Source organism: Acartia tonsa, chromosome 9, assembly GCF_053477335.1.
Source record: "Acartia tonsa isolate MP-2025a chromosome 9, ASM5347733v1, whole genome shotgun sequence".
NCBI lineage: Eukaryota > Metazoa > Arthropoda > Copepoda > Calanoida > Acartiidae > Acartia > Acartia tonsa.
In genome coordinates this window covers 3,273,596-3,297,066 of record NC_137268.1, presented here as the reverse complement: position 1 = coordinate 3,297,066, position 23,471 = coordinate 3,273,596, and the positions used below count along the sequence as shown (strand labels likewise).

At 31.9% G+C, this 23,471-nt stretch overlaps 2 protein-coding genes across 3 annotated transcripts in view; one reads left to right on the top strand and one right to left on the bottom strand.

Annotated features, from left to right (window-relative positions):
- LOC145328410 (uncharacterized) overlaps positions 1–17,946 on the top strand; it is a 79,991-nt gene extending 62,045 nt beyond the window's left edge. Inside the window, exons 40-46 of the mRNA XM_080172050.1 lie at positions 4,999–5,075; positions 5,896–5,960; positions 10,545–10,645; positions 11,416–11,498; positions 12,680–12,746; positions 16,608–16,688; positions 17,725–17,946. Of these exons, the coding sequence (XP_080028176.1) occupies positions 4,999–5,075; positions 5,896–5,960; positions 10,545–10,645; positions 11,416–11,498; positions 12,680–12,746; positions 16,608–16,688; positions 17,725–17,787 (537 nt within the window). The 3' untranslated portion in view covers positions 17,788–17,946. The remainder of the gene's footprint in view (positions 1–4,998; positions 5,076–5,895; positions 5,961–10,544; positions 10,646–11,415; positions 11,499–12,679; positions 12,747–16,607; positions 16,689–17,724) is intronic.
- A 2,945-nt stretch (positions 17,947–20,891) lies between these two features.
- Positions 20,892–23,471, bottom strand: part of LOC145328022 (uncharacterized) — a 38,197-nt gene continuing 35,617 nt past the window's right edge. The window contains exons 15-18 of one of the 2 annotated variants that reach the window (XM_080171569.1): positions 23,139–23,206; positions 22,605–22,677; positions 21,588–21,691; positions 20,892–21,018 (exon numbers count right to left, since the gene is read on the bottom strand). In XM_080171569.1, the coding sequence (XP_080027695.1) occupies positions 20,949–21,018; positions 21,588–21,691; positions 22,605–22,677; positions 23,139–23,206 (315 nt within the window). In that variant the 3' untranslated portion in view covers positions 20,892–20,948. The remainder of the gene's footprint in view (positions 21,019–21,587; positions 21,692–22,604; positions 22,678–23,138; positions 23,207–23,471) is intronic. The other variant, XM_080171568.1, reaches the window with a different exon arrangement.

The following is a 23,471-nucleotide window of genomic DNA, read 5'->3' as shown; positions in this document are numbered from 1 at the left end:
TCTTGACAAGAGCCTACACCCTCAGATACACCCCTCTATAAATTCCAAGGGGGTGTAAAGGAAATAAATTTACACCCCTTAAAATAAAGAGTGAGGGGGGGGGTGTTTAAGGCGGGTGTATAAAATTAAGCCACTGATTAAGATAATTCTATGCTATCTATTTTTAGATAAATTAATCATTAATTTCCAGACTTAACTAAAAAAATCTTGCAATATTCTGTACAACTGTACTGTACAAATTTTAATCAGTAAATAAAAGTGATTGACACAAGAAGGAGCTCTCATACATATGTAATTAAACCACAGTTAATACCTCTAAAGATCTTGATTGATATATATTTATAACTTTTAATATTGTTTACAATAGTGATTAAAGTTAATGTTGGGGAGGGAGATATTTCCCAATCCTCTTTTTAAAGTTTGTAAAAATGTATTACTTATGTAATGAAGTTTTGGTGACATACTTAAATAAACTATCCTTGATTTTGGTTAAAGGGAGCTGTTAAAAGTTGTAAGTGTCAAAAAATTTAGGTGGTTATAAATTAATGGAATATAACCTGATATTATTATCATTTATGTACAAAAAGATTATAGATACAGTATTACACTTTTTTTCATAAGTAAATTGGATAATTTTTTTTATTTTTTATTGCAACACAAGGTTATTTGTTTATCTCCTGGTACAAGATTCAACATTATTATTAGTTAAATCTAATTTTCTATTGAAACAAGCATTCAACCATTTTTACAGTATTATCGATTTTAATATGAATTATTAAATATGTATTATTAACCCTTAACAGTCGGGCCCCTTGCCGCACCTTAATCGGTTGGTGATGGGGTGGGCGTTCAACGCTCCCCCCCTATTATCTCAGTTCCTATTAGACCTAGAGGGCTAAATCTTTTTTGTGCAAGTCCCCTGTTTGATAATAAATTTCCGACCTTTTATAAGTCAAAGTCAATTTTTGCTTAGTTCACCTTTTTATTTAACAACCTTTTTTACTTAAAAATTTTAAACGGCTGTAATTTTCTTATTTTTGAAGCTAGAAGAACAATTTTTTTACAGAAAATGTTTATCTTTAAGTAAATTTTGTATTAGAAATATCAAATATAAATTTCAGCGGCCGCAGCAGGCGGTCAGCAGGGAAAACGGCTGCGGATCTCTATGAAATTTAGATATGTTATGTTGACATATAAGAAAAGCTTACGTTTAAAAGGGGGACGTAACTGAAGCTTTTTTGATGCTGGGGGGGGGGGGGGTTCTCCGGAACCACTTGATGAACCATGCAAATTTTTTGGACTTAAGCTTTTAGGGGTATGAACATCTTATGGTTTCAAAGTCAACCCCCTACCCCCATCCCCTAGCCCCCTGGGGCTCAAAACCCCCCTAAAAATGAACATAACCTTAATTTTCTCAGAAACCATTTGACCAATAGGGATGATTTCTTAAACTTAAGCTTTTATGGTTATAAACTAACTTCTAGTTTAGAAGTCACCCCCCTGCCGCCTACTCCTAGCCCTCCGGGGCTCAAAAAAACCCTAAAAATGAACCTAACCTTAATTTTCTCAGGAACCATTTGACCAATAGAGATGAATTCTTAAACTTAAGCCTTTATGGTTATAAACTAGCTTTTGGTATAGAAGTCACCCCCCTGCTGCTAACCCCTAGTCCTCCGGGGATCAAAAAAAACCATAAAAATGAACCTAACCTTTATTTTCAAGGGGGTGACTTATAATCTAGGAGTTAGCTTATAATCATAAAAGCTTAAGTTTAAGAAATCATCCCTATTAGTCAAATGGTTTCTGAGAAAATTAAGGTTAGGTTCATTTTTAGGATTTTTTGGAGCCCCGGAGGGCTAGGGGTTGGCGGCAGGGGGTGACTTAAAATCTAAAAGTTAGTTTATAACCATAAAAGCTTAAGTTTAAGAAATCATCCCTATTGGTCAAATGGTTTCTGAGAAAAATAAAGGTAGGTTCATTTTTAGGGTTTTTGGAGCCCTGGAGGGCTAGGGGTTGGCGGCAGGGGGTGACTTATAATCTAGGAGTTAGTTTATAATCATAAAAGCTTAAGTTTAAGAAATCATCCCTATTGGTCAAATGGTGTCTGAGAAAAATAAGGTTAGGTTCATTTATAGGGTGACCCCCCCCCCCCCCCCCCCGACTGATTAAGGTGCGGTAAGGGGCCCGACCGTAAGGGGTTAATTAAGTGAATCAGTCTGTTAGACCAATGGTAGAAACTCAGCAGATAGACGAGACAGACAGACAGGCAAGAAGAATGATCAAATTACAGTTTGACCATAATAGACAATTCATTAAATAAAATCCAATAGAGAACCTGTGAATGATCAGACAGATGGAGGGATAGACAGACAGACAGTTTTTGAGGCATTAACAAATTAGAATTAGGCTATGCTAGATGATTCATTGAAATCCGAAAAAGAGGCAGTTAGACAGATAGACTGACAAGTGGAGTGACAGACAGACAAAAAACAGACAGACAGAGGGACAGACAGACAAAGGGGTATTGCCTAAAAACAAATTGGCTGCTATATGAATCATTAAAACCCACCATAAAAAGAAATTTACATTAGTTTCATTATTTCGATACTCAACGCCCCCCCCCCCTCCCCAACTCAAAGGGGTTTATTATTTCTTAAAACCAATAGGTGACTTCTCAGCATAATAAAATTGAAAATACTTTTTATTTCATCAATTTATCTTAAATAGAACGAAAGTTATAATCATTTTATTGTCTACAAGAAAAATGCTTTGAGTAAAAATCAACCTAATTGTCAGTAAAAACGTCATATTTATGCATATTTACACAGTAAATAAATTTTAAAATTGTATTCTATTGTAATGAATAACTTAAGGGGGTTGTATGAATTATAAAAAACCTAAAAAAAACCTAATTTGGTTAAATTAGTCCACGTAAAGATTGATTTAGTACAGTACGTATGAATAAGTTGTCAATTTCCTGCCAGAGTCCTTGTGCTAGATGTGTATTTTTATCAAAATATGAACATTTTCCTGTTTGGCTATTTTTATCAGTGAAGAGTATTAACACACACAATAATGTGAAGATTATTCATTTTGCCTCCTTGTTACAAGTAATGTTGTATATTTAGTAGCTGGGAATATAATGTTTGTTGTGTATGTATATAATTCCTTGTAATATATGTTTGTGTAGGTATGTATCATATGAATATGTGTGTGGGATATTACTTGACTTCAATGTACCTAAACGTATCTTATTTAAAAAAAGAATATTAGTAAATAGGATATAAATCTTTGTTTATCAATAGAGGTCACAAAAAACTTCATTTAACAAAAAAGTAAACAATAATTTGATTCCCTTTCATTCTATCAGCATACGGTAACTATGTCAAGTATGTAAAATACTTATCCCACAAAAAATATCAAAATTATTTTTTCTCTTTTATTTATATCTATGTTTATGCCTATGACAACTGTAATCCACTGAAACTCCAAACTGTATAATGTACACTGAATATACAAAGAAACAATGTTTGTATAAATTATGTCCTCTACTTTGTATGCATATAAGGTGGCTTGGTAAATATATTTTCATTAGTTATAAAGCTACAATGTCATTATGGCCTATTTACCAGAAAATTATGAAGGCAAAGAAGCATGGAACTGTTAAAAATGATTAGTATTAATTTATGTTTGCAGACTTGTATAGAAAAAAGGTTTTTAACCACATAAATGTAAAATAAAGATTGAAAAACAGGAAACAGTAAAATGCGCCTCTATTATTAAACTCATAGACAAATTACCTTGAATATATTAGCCAATGTTTACTATAAAGAATTAATTTTTGAAATTTATTAATAACTGAATCCTAACTAATTGTTTGTGGATCTATAAAGCATAGACAAAGATGGCATTTACACAATTACTTATCGGGGTTCAAGTTGCCATAAATAAAGTGTATTTTGTGATGTCATTTTAACAACTCTGAGCTATTTTTGAGTATTGTTCACTACAGTCTAACATGACTAATTTCTTGTAGACAAACAAAGCATTGGTCAACAGGGCATTTACATGTATTACTTATTTTGGTCCTAGCTACTGTAAATATATAAAGCATATTTTGTGAGGTCGTTTAGTTTTTAGCTATTTTTGAGTATAGCCAATCACTGAAACCTGACTAATTATTTGTACATAGAAAAAGTGAAGGCAAAGATGACATCAACATATATTACTTATTTTGGTGATGCATATTTTGGGAAGTCGCTTTAATCTTTAGAGTATTGTCAATCACTGAAACCTGACTAATTATTTGTAGACAAACAAAGAATTGGTGAAGATGGCATTCACATATATTACTTATTTTGGTCCTAGTCACTGCAAATATGTAAAGCATATTTTTTGAGGTCGTTTAAGTTTTAGTTATTTTTGAGTATAGCCAATCACTGAAACCTGACTATGTTATGCATATTTTGTAAAGTCGCTTTAACATTGAGCTATTTTTAAGTATTACCAATCACTGGAACCTGGCTAATTGTTTGTAGACAGACAAGGTCAAGGCAAAGATGACATCAACATATTTTACTTATTTTGGTCCTAATTGCCGAAAATATGTGATGCATATTTTGTAATGTCATTTAATTTTGAGCTATTTTTGAGTATTGCCAATCACTGAAACCTGACTAATTATTTGTAGACGGACAAAGCGGAGGCATCGATGACATCAACATATTTTACTTAATTGTTGTCCTATTTGCCCTAAATATGTTATGTATATTTTGTGAAGTCGCTTTAATATTGAGCTATTTTTGAGTAAAGCCAATCACTGAAACCTGACTAATTGTTTGTAGACAGACAAAGCAAAGGCATCGATGACATCAACATATTTTACTTAATTGTTGTCGTATTTGCCCTAAATATGTTATGCGTATTTTGTAAAGTCGCTTCCATATTGAGCTATTTTTGAGTAAAGCCAATCACTGAAACCTGACTAATTGTTTCTAGACAGACAAAGCAAAGGCCAAGATGAAGTTTCGTCGAGCCATGAGAGAGGAAATGATGCAGAAGGCCCCGGAAATGAGGTACAATCACTCACAAGATGTATCACTGAATACACTATCAGGAGCGCTGCTACTCTGTAACTAAGATGTTTTTACTTCTTTTCAAAAAATAGTGCCTTTAAGAAAGGGGATAAAGTAAAAAAACTTTTAGCCAAAGTATTCCGAATGATGTCATATTAGAGTAATGGATGTCATTCGGGATTCTTCGGCCAAAAGTTTTTAAATTTATTACCTTTTATACCCTACTATATAAAGTAGTGAGCATTTTTTTGTTATATGGTTATGCATGACAGTATAGCTTCTTTTAGGCCCAGGGAAGGTGTTTAACTGTTTTGGGGGAGGGGGTTTCCATCCTCCCAAACCACCCCAACCCCCTAAAAAATTTTTTTTTTACTTTTTCTTCGTAAAGCTCAAATTGTAAAGGTTGGCGTCTTTACCTCCTCCCACCTGCCCCTAGAAGTTTCTAGGGGCGTAGCCGCTAGTAGGCAATATAAATAGCTTTTGACTAAATATTTCTTTAGTTGACAAAATCTATATTGGGGAGGTAATGTTTTGGGGAGGTCAAGTTTTGGGGGTGGGGGAAATCTCCCCTTTATATCCTCTTAGACGTGCCCGTTGCTAATAGAAATCTTTGTCCTTGTTTCTTTAGTATTACTGAATAAACATCTATTTAGATAAAAAAAACAAGGAAAATTTAATATCTAAGTAACGGAATATACATAATTATAATTATTATGATTTTGAAACCGATTAATATTTATAGTTTTATCTAATATTTTGCACTTTAATATCCGCGTAAAGCTGTCTATAATACGATGCTAATAATACGAACCATTATTAGATTTGTAGTAGAAGATAAAGAGAAAAAGAAGGTTAAACCCAAGCCAAAAGTGATTCATGCCTTAGGTAACATTGAATTTTTCGGATCATGGAAAGAAACGAAGTAGCGCGAACAGATCTAAATATATTATAGATGTATATACAGACCCATGAATGCCCAAATAGAAAGGTTGCACTAGGTTGACGCGATGGGGAGAACAGTTATTTAACCTTTTCTCTTTCTAGTGTTTTACTCTAATGTAGCGAGTTTGGGTGTATTTTCACAGTAGCTTTTGAAAGTTTTTTTTAGGTTAATGTTAGGAAAATGTTAATGATTGCCCCTCAGGGTTGGGAAATAGGCCCTACAGAGTTAAAGCCTCCACCCCCCCCCCCCAAAGAGGCTAGAAATAGGAGAAAAGTTACTGTGAAAATACGTCGTAACCCACTACTTCATTTTCTTTCCATTTTAAAAATGTTGATATCAAAAAAATATTCTAAAATTGATTATGTCTGTTTGTCTTGATAAAAATGATTTATTAACTTTTATGTATGTAGTTATATTTTTGTTGTTGTATATTATTGTTTTTTTCTTCTATCCTAGCAATCAATAATAGAAACAAAAGAAAAATAATATATTTTTGTTGAGTACATGTATGGTAAAAATTGGATCAACTGAAAATTGATTGCCTATTCCTTCCCTAATTTCCGAAGTTGTACAGCAGATAACTCAACTATTGCAAACGCCATTTTTAGCTACTACGGTCAAAGGGAAAAGCGATATCTATAATACAAAGTAGAACGATGTCTGTCTGTTTGTTTGTAGCGAAGGATCTCGCTAACCGCTGAACCGATCGGGTTCTCCTTTACAGGGACGCTTCTCACAATTTTTCTTTTAAATCTAATATACGAAAAATTGGTTTGATTAAACTTCTTGGGGCAAAGCCCCTAGAGGCTAGGGGCGAAGCAGCTAGTAATGTATAAACGATTAATACATTACACATTAAAATTTATTTTATTCAAATTTTGAATTTTTTTTTAAGTTTGAAGCTTTTTTTTAGTTAGTAGTAAATATTGAGATAGGATGAGGGGTGCTAGGTACACAATCGGAAACTCAAATTCAGCTGACCAAAAATTGGGAGTATTGTTAATATATGTATACCCATCCAAGGATGAAGGGACCATAGATTTATAAGAATATTCTAACGCCTCTGAATATATTAGTCAACGCTATTTTGTATATTTGTTTCGGGTATAGTTCCTTTCGTGGCAAAGCCTCTTAATGGGCGATTCGTTGTATTTTCACAGTAGCTTTCCCCCTATTTCTAGCTCTTGCGGCAACAAACTAAACCCTAAACCCTAAAAAACTAATGTGATAATACGACAAAACGCCCCTTAAGAGGCATTGCCAAAAATAGGACTATACCGAATGTTTCTATCCCCCTTCCTAACTATTTCTAGAGGGGGTGATTTGAATTTTTCTTTTGGGGCTAGGTTAGGTTGATATATCCCCTGCTAGCTAAAATAGCTGTTATCCTGTTCTAGACCAATACTAAGCTTTCCAGAAAATTTTTGACTGATCTGAATATTAGAGTAAAACACTAGAGAGAGAAAGATTACATAACTGTATCTTCCCATGGCAACCGCCTTGTGCAACCTTTCTATTGGGTCATTGAAAATCAACCTGCAATGGTGTCACTTAGCCAAGTAGCAGAAAATAATTTGGAAGCAGATGAAAGAGGTCTTTGAAAAAGGAAGGGAGGTAGTTGTCTGTATATACATCTATACTATAGATCTGTTATCTGAATAGCGGTTCCTGAGATCTTTCTGACCTGTCAAAGCTTCTGTTAAGGTTGAAAAATTTGGAGGAAAAGTATTTTTTTTTTTCAGATGAAAAATCCCTTCCAAACACTCTGTATTAAAAACCCTGGTATGTAAAGTTGGTTGCTTGTTCTAGCATACATAAAAGATTAATCAACTTGATGGGGGCGTAGTCGTTTCCCCCCTCCCCCCTCTTCTTGAGAAAAGAAAAAAGTATAATTTGAAATGGGGGAGAGAGGCCGTTTAGAGAAAAAAATTACAAACATAAAAGAGAAAAAAGTTTTTGTCTGGTGAAATTATTTAATTTCTGGCAAGTCTTTGTTAAATATGAAAAAAAGATTTTATCAAATATTTATTTATATATTTATTCAAATATTATTAAAACCTCTAATCTAGTTTAGTGTAAAAGTTAGGAGGAAGATTAAATTGAACTGTCGTTTAGGAGGTTTGTCGCAGTAGGACGTTTGTCGGTGTACCGAAATATCCAAGTGTATTATTATTACTTGGATCTTACAACAGATTATCATGTTTCCTAATAAAGTGTACTTTGTAGCGGGCTAAAATAACGATCTCCACCATCCCCTCCCCTCCGTCTGAATTAACGAATTGGCCAATGAAAGACAAGAGGGGTATAGCAACCTAAATTGATAACAATTTTCCCCTGTCATAATATCTTTTTTGTTTCCATTCCCAGTTCTCTCTAACATAATACAATAACCCATTTCTAAAGTCTTTAGTTCACAATAGATTTAAATTAAATATCAATTTAAGAACTTAAAATATACTTTGATGTTCAAGCTTCTATTGGCTACAGAAATTGAAAAATAAAGACTATATGGACATATTTTAAAATTGCTACTCTCAGATCATCTTGCCTATTTGTTCTAGGAATCAAACACTATTTAGTAAATAAAAAAAACAGCGGAAAAAGGCAATAAAAAAATGACGCCATACGATAAAATAACCAATGAGAGGCGAGTATATATTTTACCATTGGTTAACTACAATGTACACTGGCCTCTCATTGGACAACTTTATTTTATGACGTCATTTTTTTGGTGCCATTTTGCGCTGTCTCAATAAGAAATTAAAAAATAACATAAACTAATAAATACTTTATTCCTGATATCTCGTTCTTTCATGTACAATTATTTATTAACTGTTTTTGTTATATTCATATTATCCTTTTCATATAAACAAGGATGACAACATCCATAAAAGCGAAGCGCCGAAACGGTAGGACTAACGGACATTAACACTTGTATAGTGTCAGAACTGAATAATCAGAATATAAATGTAAAGAGTCGATGCAAAATGTAAGTAAATTTGTTGAAAAACTGCTTGATACAGAATAATGTTTATGGACATACTTACATTTTAGGACTTAATTATAGAGTTGCTTCGCTTATAATATTGTACTTTGTTGTCCCAGGAATCAATATAGAAAGAATCAGATCAATCGGATAATTAGATCACATAAAAATTTGTTGTTAAAAAAGTAAAAAAAACAACATGTTTAAAATGGACGTACGGACATTCTGGTAATGATTATAGAGTTGCTACGCTTTCTAAATTGTACCTAACTACTTCAGGAATCGCCATGCAAAGTTTGAAATCAATAGGACAATTCTAACATGCCTAAATTAACAAAAAAAGCTATCCGTTACGGATGGACCGATCCTAATTATATAAAAGCTTCGCTTTTAAAAATTTGAATACGGTACATACAAATAATAGAGGTAATATAGAGACATACTCTCTAAATTTGCCAATAGGAAAATAGTGGAGGAACATCTCTGACTTATCATTGGCTGAAATTGTGCACAAATTTTGGGAGGAAAGTCCATACGTTCATTTCGTTCGCAAAATGAGCATTTCTTAAGATAAAGCTTTTCTTGAGTAAATTACATCTTGTAAAATTCATTTTCTATTATAGTGTAATACAGTGACAAAACCTATAATAAGTTAGCTATGAATAGTTAGCTTTCTAGAAATTAAATATCCTTAAAAATTTCGTCGCCAAAAAAAATGCAAAAAATAAACTAAGATGTTTGTCTACACAGACAGGCGGATGGGGAAAAGGGGGCGGATGGAGGATAGAGTCATTTTAGCCAGCTAGGAGTTTCACTTTATAAGAGAAAATGATAATCTGGTGTAAGATCCAAGTAATAATAAATCTATTCTTGAGTCAGTGCCTAATTTAGTTTTGGGTATAAAAGGAAAGGTAGCTTTTAAAGAATTCATCTCTAGTATAGATGTATATATACAGACAACTACCTCCCTTCGTTTTTCAAAGACCTCTTTCGTCTGGTTCTAAATTATTTTCTGCTACTTTTGGCGTTTTTTGAGATGACCCGCGATAGGGGGATATAGTTATTTAACCCTTTCTCCATATAGTGTTTTACTCTGTTGGAAAACTTTATTGTTTAATAATATAATTTAAATCCCAACTAATCAAACATTTATTTCTTTAACTCATTTTTGTCTCAATTTTGGTTACATTTACACTTGTCTAATTGTTGCAATTTTCTAGATTAACCTGGGTTTCAATACAATTGAGCCCATTGATCTATTCCTTTTTCCCTGATTATATTTAGTAGCTACTCATATTTTGTAATGAATATAGAATATATGTGGATATTATGACACGGGAAAATTTTTCGTCACTATAGGTTGCTAACACAGATATTTCTTATATGGTCAGTAAGGTGAGGGGACAAAGTAAATAGATGGATGAGGGGATCGTTATTTTAGCCAGCTGCGAGTATTACTTTATCAGATAACATGAACATCTGATGCAACATCCAAGAAATAATATATCGATTCATATTTTGTAAATGATTTATTTTGCAGGCAACATGAAATGGAGTTTTAATCCTCCCGGCTCCGGAGAAATAATTGATGTGGAGAGGATACAGACTAAATGGGATAGGGAACAGGCGGCTAAAATAAGGGTAAGACTAGGTTTGGGCCGGATATCCGAAAGATTATAAGTCCATTTTCAATATCTGGCCGACACCGGATATTGAAACTATTCGGATACAAGATATCCGGCTGATTTATAATGTCGGATATCCGGTTATTCGGCCGTATAACCGATAATTTGTCGGATATCGGGCCATTTTCATTATCCGGCCGGATAATGGATATTCGGCATTATAAATCAACTGAATATCCGAAATCCGGCCAAATAATTATCCAGCCCATCCCTAGAAGACAGAAAATCTAAAGGGATAAGACAAGGGCCGATAAATTGCCGCAGATCCCCAGTCATAATAAACAAAGTTACCCCTTCTGTAGATTAAAATTAGTGGCGGAAACGGAGACTCAACTTAATAAAACAAGCAATAAAAATTCAATCAAAGTCAGCAAAGTTGTTAGGCCAATGAATAAGAAAATGTTTTTATAAAACTTTGGGGACTACCGTAATGGACAGACTAATGTCTCATCCCTCCCTGAGTAAGACAATAAAATAAAAAATGACGTCATACAATGCAAATGACCAATGATAGTATACAATTTACCATTGGTTAATTACAATGTATACTGGCCTATCATTGGTCATTTGTATTTTAATTTATGGATATGAAGCAAGGGCGTCCAAGCTTTTTTTATTTGAAGGGGGGAGGGGGTAATTATCCCATTACCCCCCCCCCTCATTGGACGTCCTTGATATGAAGAATAAATTGATAAATTTGTAGTTTGATATTATTAATATATTTAGGAGAAAGAAATGTTTGAAGGATCACAAAATTTTGAAGAGCTGGAACCTCTGAATACAGCCATCCCGTGGGCAGTTGTTGTCAGGTGCATCTTATTTAATGGCCCTTTTATTGCATAACATTTGTTCTTCAATATATATATTTTAAGAAAAAATTAATAATTTGAAACCAGGTTCATATCTTTGTAGAAGGTCCTATAGCAGCAAGAGTTATATGCAATTAAAGTAATTGAAACTGATGATAGTGCCTAAAAAAATGAGGTCATGCCGGCCTACTATTGGTCAATTTAAATATTTACTGCCTACCATTAGTCATTTGTATGACGTCATTTTTTATGCACTACCATCAGTTTTCTTTAATTTCACCTTTGCCTGGAAGTTGTAATTGTCGCTTGTTCAAGCATGAAAGAATTAAAGGTGCTAAGGGTTTAGCCGTTAGTAGGATTTATTTTTATGTAATACAACATCCATAAAAGCGAAGCACTGAAACGGTAGGACAAAGGGACATTAACACTTATATAGTGTCAGAACTGAATAGTCAGAATATAAATGTATAAGAGTCGAACAAAAATTATAAGTAATTTTTTGAAAAACTGCTTGATACAGAATAATGTTTATGGACATACTTACATTTTTAGGATTTTATTATAGAGTTTCTTTGCTTATAACATTATACTTTGTTGTCCCAGGAATCAACATACTAAAAATCAGATCAATCGGATGATTAGATCACATAAAAATTTGTTGTTAAAAAAGTATATAAAAACAACATGTTTAAAATGGACGTACGGACTTTCTTGTAATAATTATAGAGTTGCTACGCTTTCTAAATCGTACCTAACTACTAAAGGAATCATGATGCAAAGTTTGAAAACGATAGGACAATTCTAACATGCCTAAATTAACGAAAGAAGCTATCCGTTTGTGACGGACGGACGTACGCACGGACCGACCCTAATTATAGAAAAGCTTCGCTTTTAAAAATTCCATCATAAAATTTAATATTTTTCCCTGTGTAAACAAGTCACCAGATATTTTAAAAGCAAAACTCAGGAAGGAAATTGGTCAGTTTTTTACACTAGTTCCTAAAGTTTAATAATAACATTTTCTTATTCGCTGGCTCAACAACTTTGGCGACTTTTATTGGTTGGTTAATTACGTTGAGTGATCAAACAATTCAACCACTAATATTTTGTATGTCAACATTGGGGATATACATCAATTTATAGGCCATTCCCTGGTCTTTTATATTGATCTTTGTTTGTAGAAGCTATTTAACTGGTTTGGGACGTGATGATGAATTGTTAGCACCAGGGGCTGGCGAAGAAACAAAGGTGAAGGATAGATAGATAGATATAAATATATAGTCATGTTGGTAGATAGATAATTAGTTAGGTAGAGAGTTAGCTATAGCGTTTGATAGGTAGATGATAAATAAAAAGTTCGATTGATATCTGGTTAAATAGGTAGATTAATAGATATATAGAAAGATAGATAGTTGGATAGAAAGATATATGAATAAAAAGTTAGATAGGTAGGATAGTAAGATAGAGATGCTCCGATATTAGATAGAATAATATTTATATTCATGTATTTAGAATAGTAGATAGATAGTAATATAAGTTAATAGATAGTTAGTTGATGTTAAATTGTTAGCTATGTTGAGGAGAAAAATGACTTAATCTAAACAAACAAGGATGACAACATCCATAAATAGCAACACTCAAAAATTTTAAATGGAAATCGGGAAAAATTTATACATTTATCATTAAACTTGATAAAATAGGGAAATCACGAAGCCTTCAAAATCACGCAACCTTTGAATCACGAAAACTGAAAAGTCTAGGAACCGATCTAGCACCGCAATAATAGACAACCATGAATGAAACTTGATGGAAATATGTATAATAAAAATAGAGAAAATCATTAAAACCTAAAAATCTAGGAATTGATCTTGCACTCCAATTAATAAACAAATCTTAATAAAACTTGGTGAAAATATTTTGAATGTAAAATAAAATAATCTCTGAAAGTTTCAGCCTTCCATCTTGAATAGAAATTGAGAAAATCACATAAACTTGAAAATCTTGGAATCGATCTAGTTCCCCAAGTAACAGACAGATTGACAAAACAATGTATAGATTCGATGTACGTAAGTAATAGAAATCTTCACTAAAAATTTCAGCTGTATATCTTGAATAGGAGCCGAGAAAATCACGTTTCCCACATAGCGTTACGGACTGACAGACAAAGTGAATAATAGAGTAGCTGCACTATTAAAAAATGATTCACTCAATGTATTTTTATGTCTACATGCTGTACAAATAAAATTAAGTATTTGTTAACTGTTTTATATTAATTGCACTTTTCCAGCTGCACTTTTCGCTATATCCACTTTATACTTAGGAACAATGAAAAAACTGTATAATCCTGTTTTTGTAAGTAGATAAACAAACACCTCAGCTACATGATAGAATTAAAATATTTCTTATATAATAGTTATTATCGTAGTATAGATAGCTTTCCGCGGATATTAAAATGAAAAATTTTGTTAGCCAGAGGGACCGAAGGCCCAGTCTAACAACACTGGTTTTAATTTTATGATTTTTATTTTAGTTGTCGCGAAAAATTGTCTGTAATACGATGCTATACATGATTTTTTAGTATGGCTGTGAACCGGTTGTAATCCAGCGGATATTAGTTAGTTTCGATGTCATACTGGAATTAGATCTTTAACGGGAAGCATATTATGGACATACCTACATTTTAAACTTGATTATAGAGATGCTTCGCTTGTATCATATTACCTAATAGTTTATGGAATCAATGATAAAAACCAAATAAATCTGATTATAACATCATATTAAATATTGTTTTGATTACATTCAGAAATCTTCGTTGTCGTAGGGACTTTTTGGTAAATACAGTGCGATTTTTTTCAAATCTTCTACCCTTTGCAATTGGATTTTTAGTTGTCGACTTTGGGAGGCCAGTACTCCCTCCCTGGTTTAGATATGGCCTTCAAACTTTGATATGTTCTTGTACATGTCCCCAAAAGTAACTGTATCAATTTTTAACTCTGTATCTAAACTTTGAAGTGTTTTGCAGCCATTCTTGCAAAGGGTAGAAGATTTGAGCATGAGAAAAATGCGCTAAAACCATTTTTAGATGTTGACACCTAGTTTTTGAATTTTTGAATTTTACTGTACTTTTTAAATAAAAACAATATTTTTTTGATGTTCTAGAAATAGTTATAAAAAAAAAGAAAATAAGCCATTAATTATTAAATTCTGATAACTATAAGTGGGGTAAAATTTTTTTCAAAAAAGTTCTCATAAAAACACACACACTGTATTATAGAGTTGCTTAGCTACCTTAATTGTACCTAAGTGTTACAGGAATCTCAATGAAATTGAAAGGACAAAACATACGAAATTATGTTATACTAGTGGCTACGCCCCTAGAGGCCTCTAGTGGCACTTTAGATGTTTTTGTTTGTTAAAGTCTCTACGTTACTTCTTTATGTTCCGATACCTCTTTATGTTACGTTGAAGTCTTCCATATATTTTTAAAAATTTCGATTTTTTTGTCATTTCTCTTGGAAGGGTGGTTGTACCCTCCCCCAAAACAGTTATAAACCTTCCCAGAACCCTTGAGAATCTACCCTGTTAAGGAGAACCCGATCGGTTCAGCGGTTAGCAAGATCCTTCGGTACAGACACACAGACATACAGACAAACATCCTGTTACTTTAGTATAAGGATAGTCCAATATTTTCTGAGTTATAGGAGGTTGGGTAGTCTTCTAACAATATAAGGGAAAATTTCCGTAAAATTTAATTAAAGAGTTGCTAATGACCTTCATAGATTTCCGTTTTTCTTCATTACATTTTATGTGCAAAGAATAAAGGTACTAAGAAAGAGAGGGAATGTCTGATTGAGCCAATAGGAGAATCGCATCAGAATTTACATTGGATCTCATTGGTTGAAATTATGTACACATTTTCCTACGAAGGCATGTTTTTTTTCATTTCATACATACATAAAAGTCAGCTGTTAACAGTATATTTTCTTAGTAGAAAGCTTTGCGGAATCAGAATTAATTGCCCAAAAATTTCGTTTACAATTTGAAAGCTTGAAACAAAGTTGGATTCTTAAAAGAAAAGTTAGGTTGGCAACTCGCTGGTGAGGCAAAATTATTTTTGTGAAAAATCCTCCAAAATCGAATAAAAAAATTTACAAAAATGAAATAAAATCTTAAGAGGGTTATTAACATATGATTTTGTTTAATTTTTGTAGATTTTTAATGTGCTTTTGGATGATTTTTCACAAAAATAATTTTGCCTCACTATCGAATAGCGAGTCTATCATTTTTTAAGAATCCACATCAGCTTGAGTCGAAAGTAAACAATACTTTTGTCTGCTAGGAATGTTCTCTCTTAGATTTGACGAAAAAAGGGTTCAGAATATTCTTCTACTCTTCTATTTCTATTGTGCAAAGCTTCTGGTAACTTTTTCACTGCAGATATGGGTTTATAAACCAACAAAAAATAAAATGTTTCACTTATTGGAAGTCCAAGGCATAACTTAAAAATTCATTGAAATGTTAGGTTCAATTTTTAGGGTAAATCTAAACATCTATAAATAGTCTTGTAAAAAAAAATAATGTACCTTGACGTTAAATATTTAAAACATGCAAACAATAATCATTTAGAGGGGAAGGGCACACATGAAAATTCTTTTTCGATAAGTATGGGCTTAGGTTGCACTCGTGACTTTATTTAAATTGTCATACAATTTAAAAAATTAACACCCCTAAGCTAAGTGTTTTTAAGGCGGTGCGGTGTGGGGGATTAATGAATGTATCTAATTTTAATTGTATTATAAGCATAAAATTTATTTTCCAATAAGGATTAAAACCAATTTATGTCTGATGGATTAGAACTGGTTCTCAGCCAAACTGAAAGATCATGTATATCATCGTATTACAGACAATTTTCCACAAATAATAAAATAAAAATCTTTAAATTAATACCAGTTTTGTTAGGCCAACAAAACTGATCTTAATCTTATAATTTTTCATTTGAACATCCGTGGAAAGCTGTCTATAATACGATGCAATATATAACTATAATGCAATTAATTAGGCATGTTATGGCCATATTATAGTATTGTTATATAGATAATTTTATTTCAGAGTGTGATTAATATACTGAGAGAGTTACAGCTTAGCAAGAACGACAAGAATAGTTCCAGGAGTGGTCAAAAATGGGCAAAGGTATTAATCCATCCTATTATGCAGGGGCTGCCATTCAGCCAATTAATTTAATTTGAAATTGCGAAAAATTAAATATTTTGTTGAAACTTTTTTTTTTTAGTGTAGGTGAAGGGAAGTGGATAAGGAGGTAGGGGGGGGGGGGGAAATAAGGGAAATAGGGATGTGGGGAAATTTTCACTTTGAATTGTTTGTCTGAATCACATTCCCTAGTCCCTGCTATGATATCAAGAAGTGAAGTTTTTTGTCTGTTCTTTAAGATCTCGCTCACCAGTGAATCGACAGATTTTTTTTTATTTTAGGTAAGCTTAACTAGGTCCTGGATGGTTTTAGTCTATATTATGTAAATTCTAAGTCTTTGTATGGTTTAAGGCTATTTTATGCCTTTTAGTTCGTTCATTCAGTAGGGGGAGGAGGGGAGGGGATGGAAGATGGAAATCGTGATTTTAGCCCACTGCGTGTTATTCTTTATTAGAGAACATGAAAATCTCGCGTAAGATCCAAATAATAATATTTCCTTTTTAAAAGCGAATCTTTTCTATAATTAGGATCGGTCCGTCCGTACGTCCATCCGTAACTGATAGCTTTTTTTTTGTTAATTTAGGCATGTTAGAATTGTCCTATCGATTTCAAACTTTGTATGATGATTCCTGTAGTAGTTAGGTACGATTTAGAAATCGTTACTAAAATGTCCATTTTAAGCATGTTGATTTTTAACTTTTTTTCAACAATTTTTTATGGAATATAATCATCCGATTGATCTGATTTTTGGAGTACTGATTCCTATTACAATGAGGTACAATATTATAAGCGAAGCATCTCTATAATCAAGTCCAAATGTCAGTATGTCCTTAAACAGAATTCTGTATTTAAGAAGTTTCGCAACAAATTTACGTATAATTTTGTCAAAACATATTTATTTATATTTTGTATATTCAGTTCTGACTTTTCACAAGAATTAGTGTTCGTCTTTAATACAGTTTCAGAGCTTCGCTTTTATGGATGTTGTCATTCTTGTTAATAATATACCTTTTTTTAGAAACCCGGAGAAGCCAAATCTAAAGTTATTTCCAAATGGGAAGAGAAAGCGAAGAATGGATAATTTTATCATCATTTCTATTTTGTTTTTTAGATTTTAAATGTAATATGTACACTAGAATTGGTTTAGCATTGTCTTTTAATTATATTATTATTATTATAAACCTTCAATAAAGAAAAGCATGAAACTAAGTCATGGATAAATAAAATCAAAGCTAAATTACATTGTTTTACTATGTAAATAAATTACTTTGGGCATGTATTGTGTATATTTAGGTTATTCACACTTTTAAAAAGTTTATTTTAAATGCAAACTAGGTCCAATATGACTATACTAGCAGCTTCGCCCCTAGCCTCTAGGGGCTTTTCCCCAAGAGAGGATAAAAAAAAGTTAAGGTGAAATTCGTAAAAAAAAAATAAAAAATAAGAAGAACCAAGGAAATATTCTACAAAAAAAGGACCAAGGATATCACCTACAAAAAAAAATTGGAGGGGATTTTTTTGTTTTTGGGGGGGTTGGGGGTGTCCCACCCCCCAAGAAAATAGCCTAAAACCACCACAGGACCAGTAGGTATATTCCCTGAAGAGTAGAATCCGATCGGTTCAGTGGTTACCGTGATCTTAAGCTTCAGACGGACGGACGGACAGACATCAAGATACTTTGTATTATAGATATGTGGAGAGAGGATCTTAAGACAATTTAGAAAAATTGATGTTAAGTTATGATAAAACTATTGGTAAACATTTTTAGACAATGATGCTTTTTAATAATGTTTTGAAACAACGAAGAGAAGAATGTGTTTATAAAATTTTGGATACTACTACAATTTACATTTAGAGATCTTAAGGGATAATACAATGGACGATAAATTGTTGTTAGGCCTTAAGTATGTAAATTAAAACTATTGGTGCAAAAGTTTGAATGCTGATTATTTTATATTTTCTGAAACATGATTATCCTTTCTGTAGATTACAATGGTTGAAACGTCTGGATACAAACCAATTAAAATTAAATAAAAGTTCCAAAAGTTGTTAAAACAACGAATAAGATAACGTTATTGTAAAACTTTGGGGACTATTGTAATAAACAGCCCAGTATGTACTCCCTCGCTTGTATATAATACTATATTACTGTTAATATGTAACAACAAATGTTTTATAAAAGAAATGATTAATCTTAATATATTAAATAACAACGAGAATAATTATATTTATTAGCAGCGCAGTAACCACAATCCTATAATTTAAAGTAGTAAGGCTTTTGTTTCTTAGGCTTAAGATCTAAATAACCTATATAAGCTATGCTTATAATAACATACAGATTATAGTGTAGCTATGCTTATAATAACATATAATAAATAACATACAGATTATAGAGTAGCTATGCTTATAATAACATATAATAAATAACATACAGATTATAGAGTAGCTATGCTTATAATAACATATAATAAATAACATACAGATTATAGAGTAGCTATGCTTATAATAACATATAATAAATAACATACAGATTATAGAGTAGCTATGCTTATAATAACATATAATAAATAACATACAGATTATAGAGTAGCTATGCTTATAATAACATATAATAAATAACATACAGATTATAGAGTAGCTATGCTCATAATAACATATAATAAATAACATACAGATTATAGAGTAGCTATGCTTATAATAACATATAATAAATAACATACAGATTATAGAGTAGCTATGCTTATAATAACATATAATAAGTAACATACAGATTTGATTAATGCAGTCTAGCCCTAACTATTCATTATAAATGTAAAATTATGTTCATAACTAGCGCAGCTAATTCAGTTTATTAGAATTTCAATAAAGTGAATTCTATGTAGACCTTATGTCCATTTTTAGATTGAATTTGCAAATAAAAGGATGACAACATCCATAAAAGCGAAGGAATAAAATATGACCATAAACAAACGAACATTAACACTTTCCTTGTTGAGGACTCATTGTTTCAAAATGTTTACTCCAACAAAATATTTAATCTTCTGCATTTTCAAATGAAATTAATTGGCTGAATAGCAGCCCCTGATTAAAAACAAGAGCTATCCGTTACGTACAGACAGAATTACAATACCTAATCATAGAAAAGCTTCGCTTCAATAAAATATATTATGAATATTTTATAAGACAATTTTTATTGTATTTTATTGTTATTGCATTTATTAACAAGTTTACATCTACAAACATTATTAAAAACAAGTATGACAATATCTATAAAAGCGAAGCTCTGAAAAGGTAGGACAAAGGGGCATTAGCACTTGTAGAGTGTCAGAACTGAATAATCAGAATATAAATGTATAAGAGTCGAAGCAAATTGGTAAGCAAATTTGTTGAAAAATTGCTTGATGCAGGATAATGTTTATGGACATACTTACATTTCTAGGACTTGATTATAGAGTTACTTCGCTTGCAATATTGTACTTTGTTGTCCCAGAAATCAGTATACAAAAAAATCAGATCAATCGGATAATTAGATCGTATAAAATTTTTTTTCAACATGTTGAAAATGGACTTACGGATATTCTGGTAACGATTATAGAGTTGCTGCGCTTTCAAAATTGTATCTACATACTACAGGGATCAACATGCAAAATTTGAAATCGATAGGACAGTTCTAACGTGCCTAAATTAACAAAAGGTTTTCCGTCACGGACGTACGGACGGACCGACCCTAACTATAGAAAAGCTTCGCTCTTAATTACATAAATACAGGTCCAATCTTATAACTATGGTTATAACTGACAAAGCTACTCTATAAATGATTGTGTCCCTAGAGGCTAGGGGCGAAGCCGCTAGTATAAACATATGGAGGTATCTTAAGGGATAAGTCAATGGATGATAAATTAATATACATTCCCAATGATGATAAACAAATTATAGATTATTTGTTGTAAACTTTGAACACTACTAGTTTTAAACCCCCAAATCAAATTTTAAGAAGGATCCAAAGTTTTTAAGCCAAAGAATAAGATAACGTAGGTATGAAAACTTTGGGTACCAGTTTAATTTAGCGTCTTTGATTTAATGTCTTCTCCCTCCCTTGATAGGCTCTAAATCATTTAATTTTTGTATCTGAAAGTAGGTGACCAGCCGAATATATAAATGTGAAGGAAATTTGTTATTAATATAATATGATTTACAATAGCTTTGAAATGCCTTTCTATTATTCGACTTTATTGTCCTTGTTTAATTGTCGTCCTCTCCATAGAAGCTTCTAGCCATCTTCTCAACTGTATGATTCCTTCCCTCCAAAATCCTAAAATTTTAAATTTAACAATCATCCTTATATACATTTAACAGGATGTCTTTCTGTCTTTGTGTCTGTATGTGTGTACTTAAGGATCTCGCTAACCGCTGAACAAATAAAATCCTCCTTTATATTGTAGCTTCTCACGGGAAGGTTTATAACTATCTTAGGGGAATGTACCACCAACCTCCCTAAATAAATCGCCCCTAGAAAAAAATTAACCTCCACCAAAATATTTTTAAACTTTTTCTTTTAAATCAAAAATTCAAAAGGTTGGGAGGATCGACTGAAATAGTTCTTTTATCTGTTCATTAAGATTCCAAAAACCAAATGAATTGATTGAGTTCTTCATTTTAAGGAAAGCTTTCTCACTTGCCTGATTAAAGATTCTTTAGATCCCAGAGGCTAAGCTATTAGTAAATTCTTTTTACTAATCCCATAGCATTTTGAATGACAAGTGAAAAAACGGGGTCTGAAAATCTTAGTGGACACAGATACGCACAAAATCAGATATCAATGTATTACAGTGAAATTAAATGAAATGTGGCGATTGATGTCAAAGAAAACGAAATCTGTACCTGGAACAACTTGGACATTTCTTAGGATTGAGTTTGTTTCTGCAGAACTCACAGATAGCATGGCCATCAGTACATTGCCAGATTTTCACAGGTGGTCTCATTTCCTTTAAACATGAAAAAAATTACAACCCTGATGATGAAACCTTTTATCTGTATAAAGGGTCTGAAAACATTGTTAGATTTATAAAGGTACTAAGTAAGAGAGGTAATGTCTGATTGAGCCAATAGGAGAATTGCATAGGTACATACATTTAATCTCATTGGTTGAAATTGTGTATACATCTTGTTATGAACGTATGTTTTTTTTCATTTCATACATAGATAAAAGTCAGCTGTAAACAGTATATTTTCATAGTAGAAAGCTTTGCGGAATCAGAATCAATTGCCCAAAAATTTCGTCTTCAATTTGAAAGCTTCAAACAGAAGTGGATTCTTTAAAAAAAAAAAAAAGTTAGGCTGGCTACTTTCTGGTGAGGCAAAATTATTTTTGAGAAAAATCCTCTAAAATCGAATAAAAAAACTTACAAAAATTAAATAAAATCTTAAAAGGGTTATTAACATATGATTTTGTTTAATTTTTGTAGATTTTTAACATGCTTTTAGATGATTTTTCACAAAAATAATTTTGCCTCACTATCGAGTAGCGAGTCTATCATTTTTAAAGAATCCACATCAGCTTGAGTCGAAAGTAAACAATACTTTTGTCTGCTAGAAATGTTCCTTCTTAGATTTGACGAAAAAAGGGTTCAGAATATGCTTCTATTCTTATATTTCTATTGTTAGAATTATGCAGGTGTCCTTATTCAAAAAAATATAAGATTAAAAAAAGTTGTTAGCCCTGTTAGTAAACTCTTTAACTGCATTATGCTTTGATTGATTGAAACGTGCAAATCGTACAATCTTACTTGGTAGTAAATAATTAACTTTGATTAAATATTTTTTTTAATGCATGATCTTAAGCAGGGGAAAAAAAAGTATTCTAAAACTAAATAAGATTATGAAAAATAAAAAATATACCTCAAAGCAAATTGGGCATTCAAATTCTGATTTGAGCATATGAGGCTCTCCAGGTTCATGTTCAGGTCTCTCACTACAATTATTATTATCAAAATTATTTCCATAAACTTAAAATTAGCAAGCTTATCTTTGATAGCAAACCCTTGTACCCCAGTACAACAGAACAATAAGTTTTTTTGCTATCTATAATACAAAGTAGAACGATGTCGGTCTGTCTGTTTGTACCGAAAGATCTCGCTAACCGCTATTATCTTGGGAGGTGGGACACCCCCAACCACCCCCCCCCAAAAAAAAATGAAAAATACCTCACCCCCAAAAAATTGTATTTTCTTTTTAAAACTAAAATTATAATAGTTGGGTCGACTACCCCCCCCCCCCCCCGAAAAAAAATATCCCCTAAAATTTTTTTATTTAATTTTCTTTTAAATCTAAAACACGAAAAATAAGGTTGATCGAAGCCGCTTGTTTTAAATATAGGTAATAACAAATGGTTTGATAATAAAAAAAGAATATTTGAAAAAAATTATTTTTTACCTTTTCAGCATTTTGTTTAGCAATTCAATCATCTTGTTGATGGCATAGCAAGAATTTTCATACTCCTTCTAAAAAGTTCATAAAAAAGAATACATTTAAAAATAATTTTATTACAGAATAAATAAGAACAATTTTGCCAAAAGTATTTAGCAGCCTGTGTGAATTTAATTTTATGAAAATAATGATAATTTTTCATTCCCATATAAACGACCCCTTAAATAGTGGATGTAAATATTCATTTATTCCCGGGTATGATCATTTATATCCATCAATTTTAGAAGATTTTTAATTTGTTTTGGAAGATTTTAGAATTTTTATTAATTACTAAAAGAA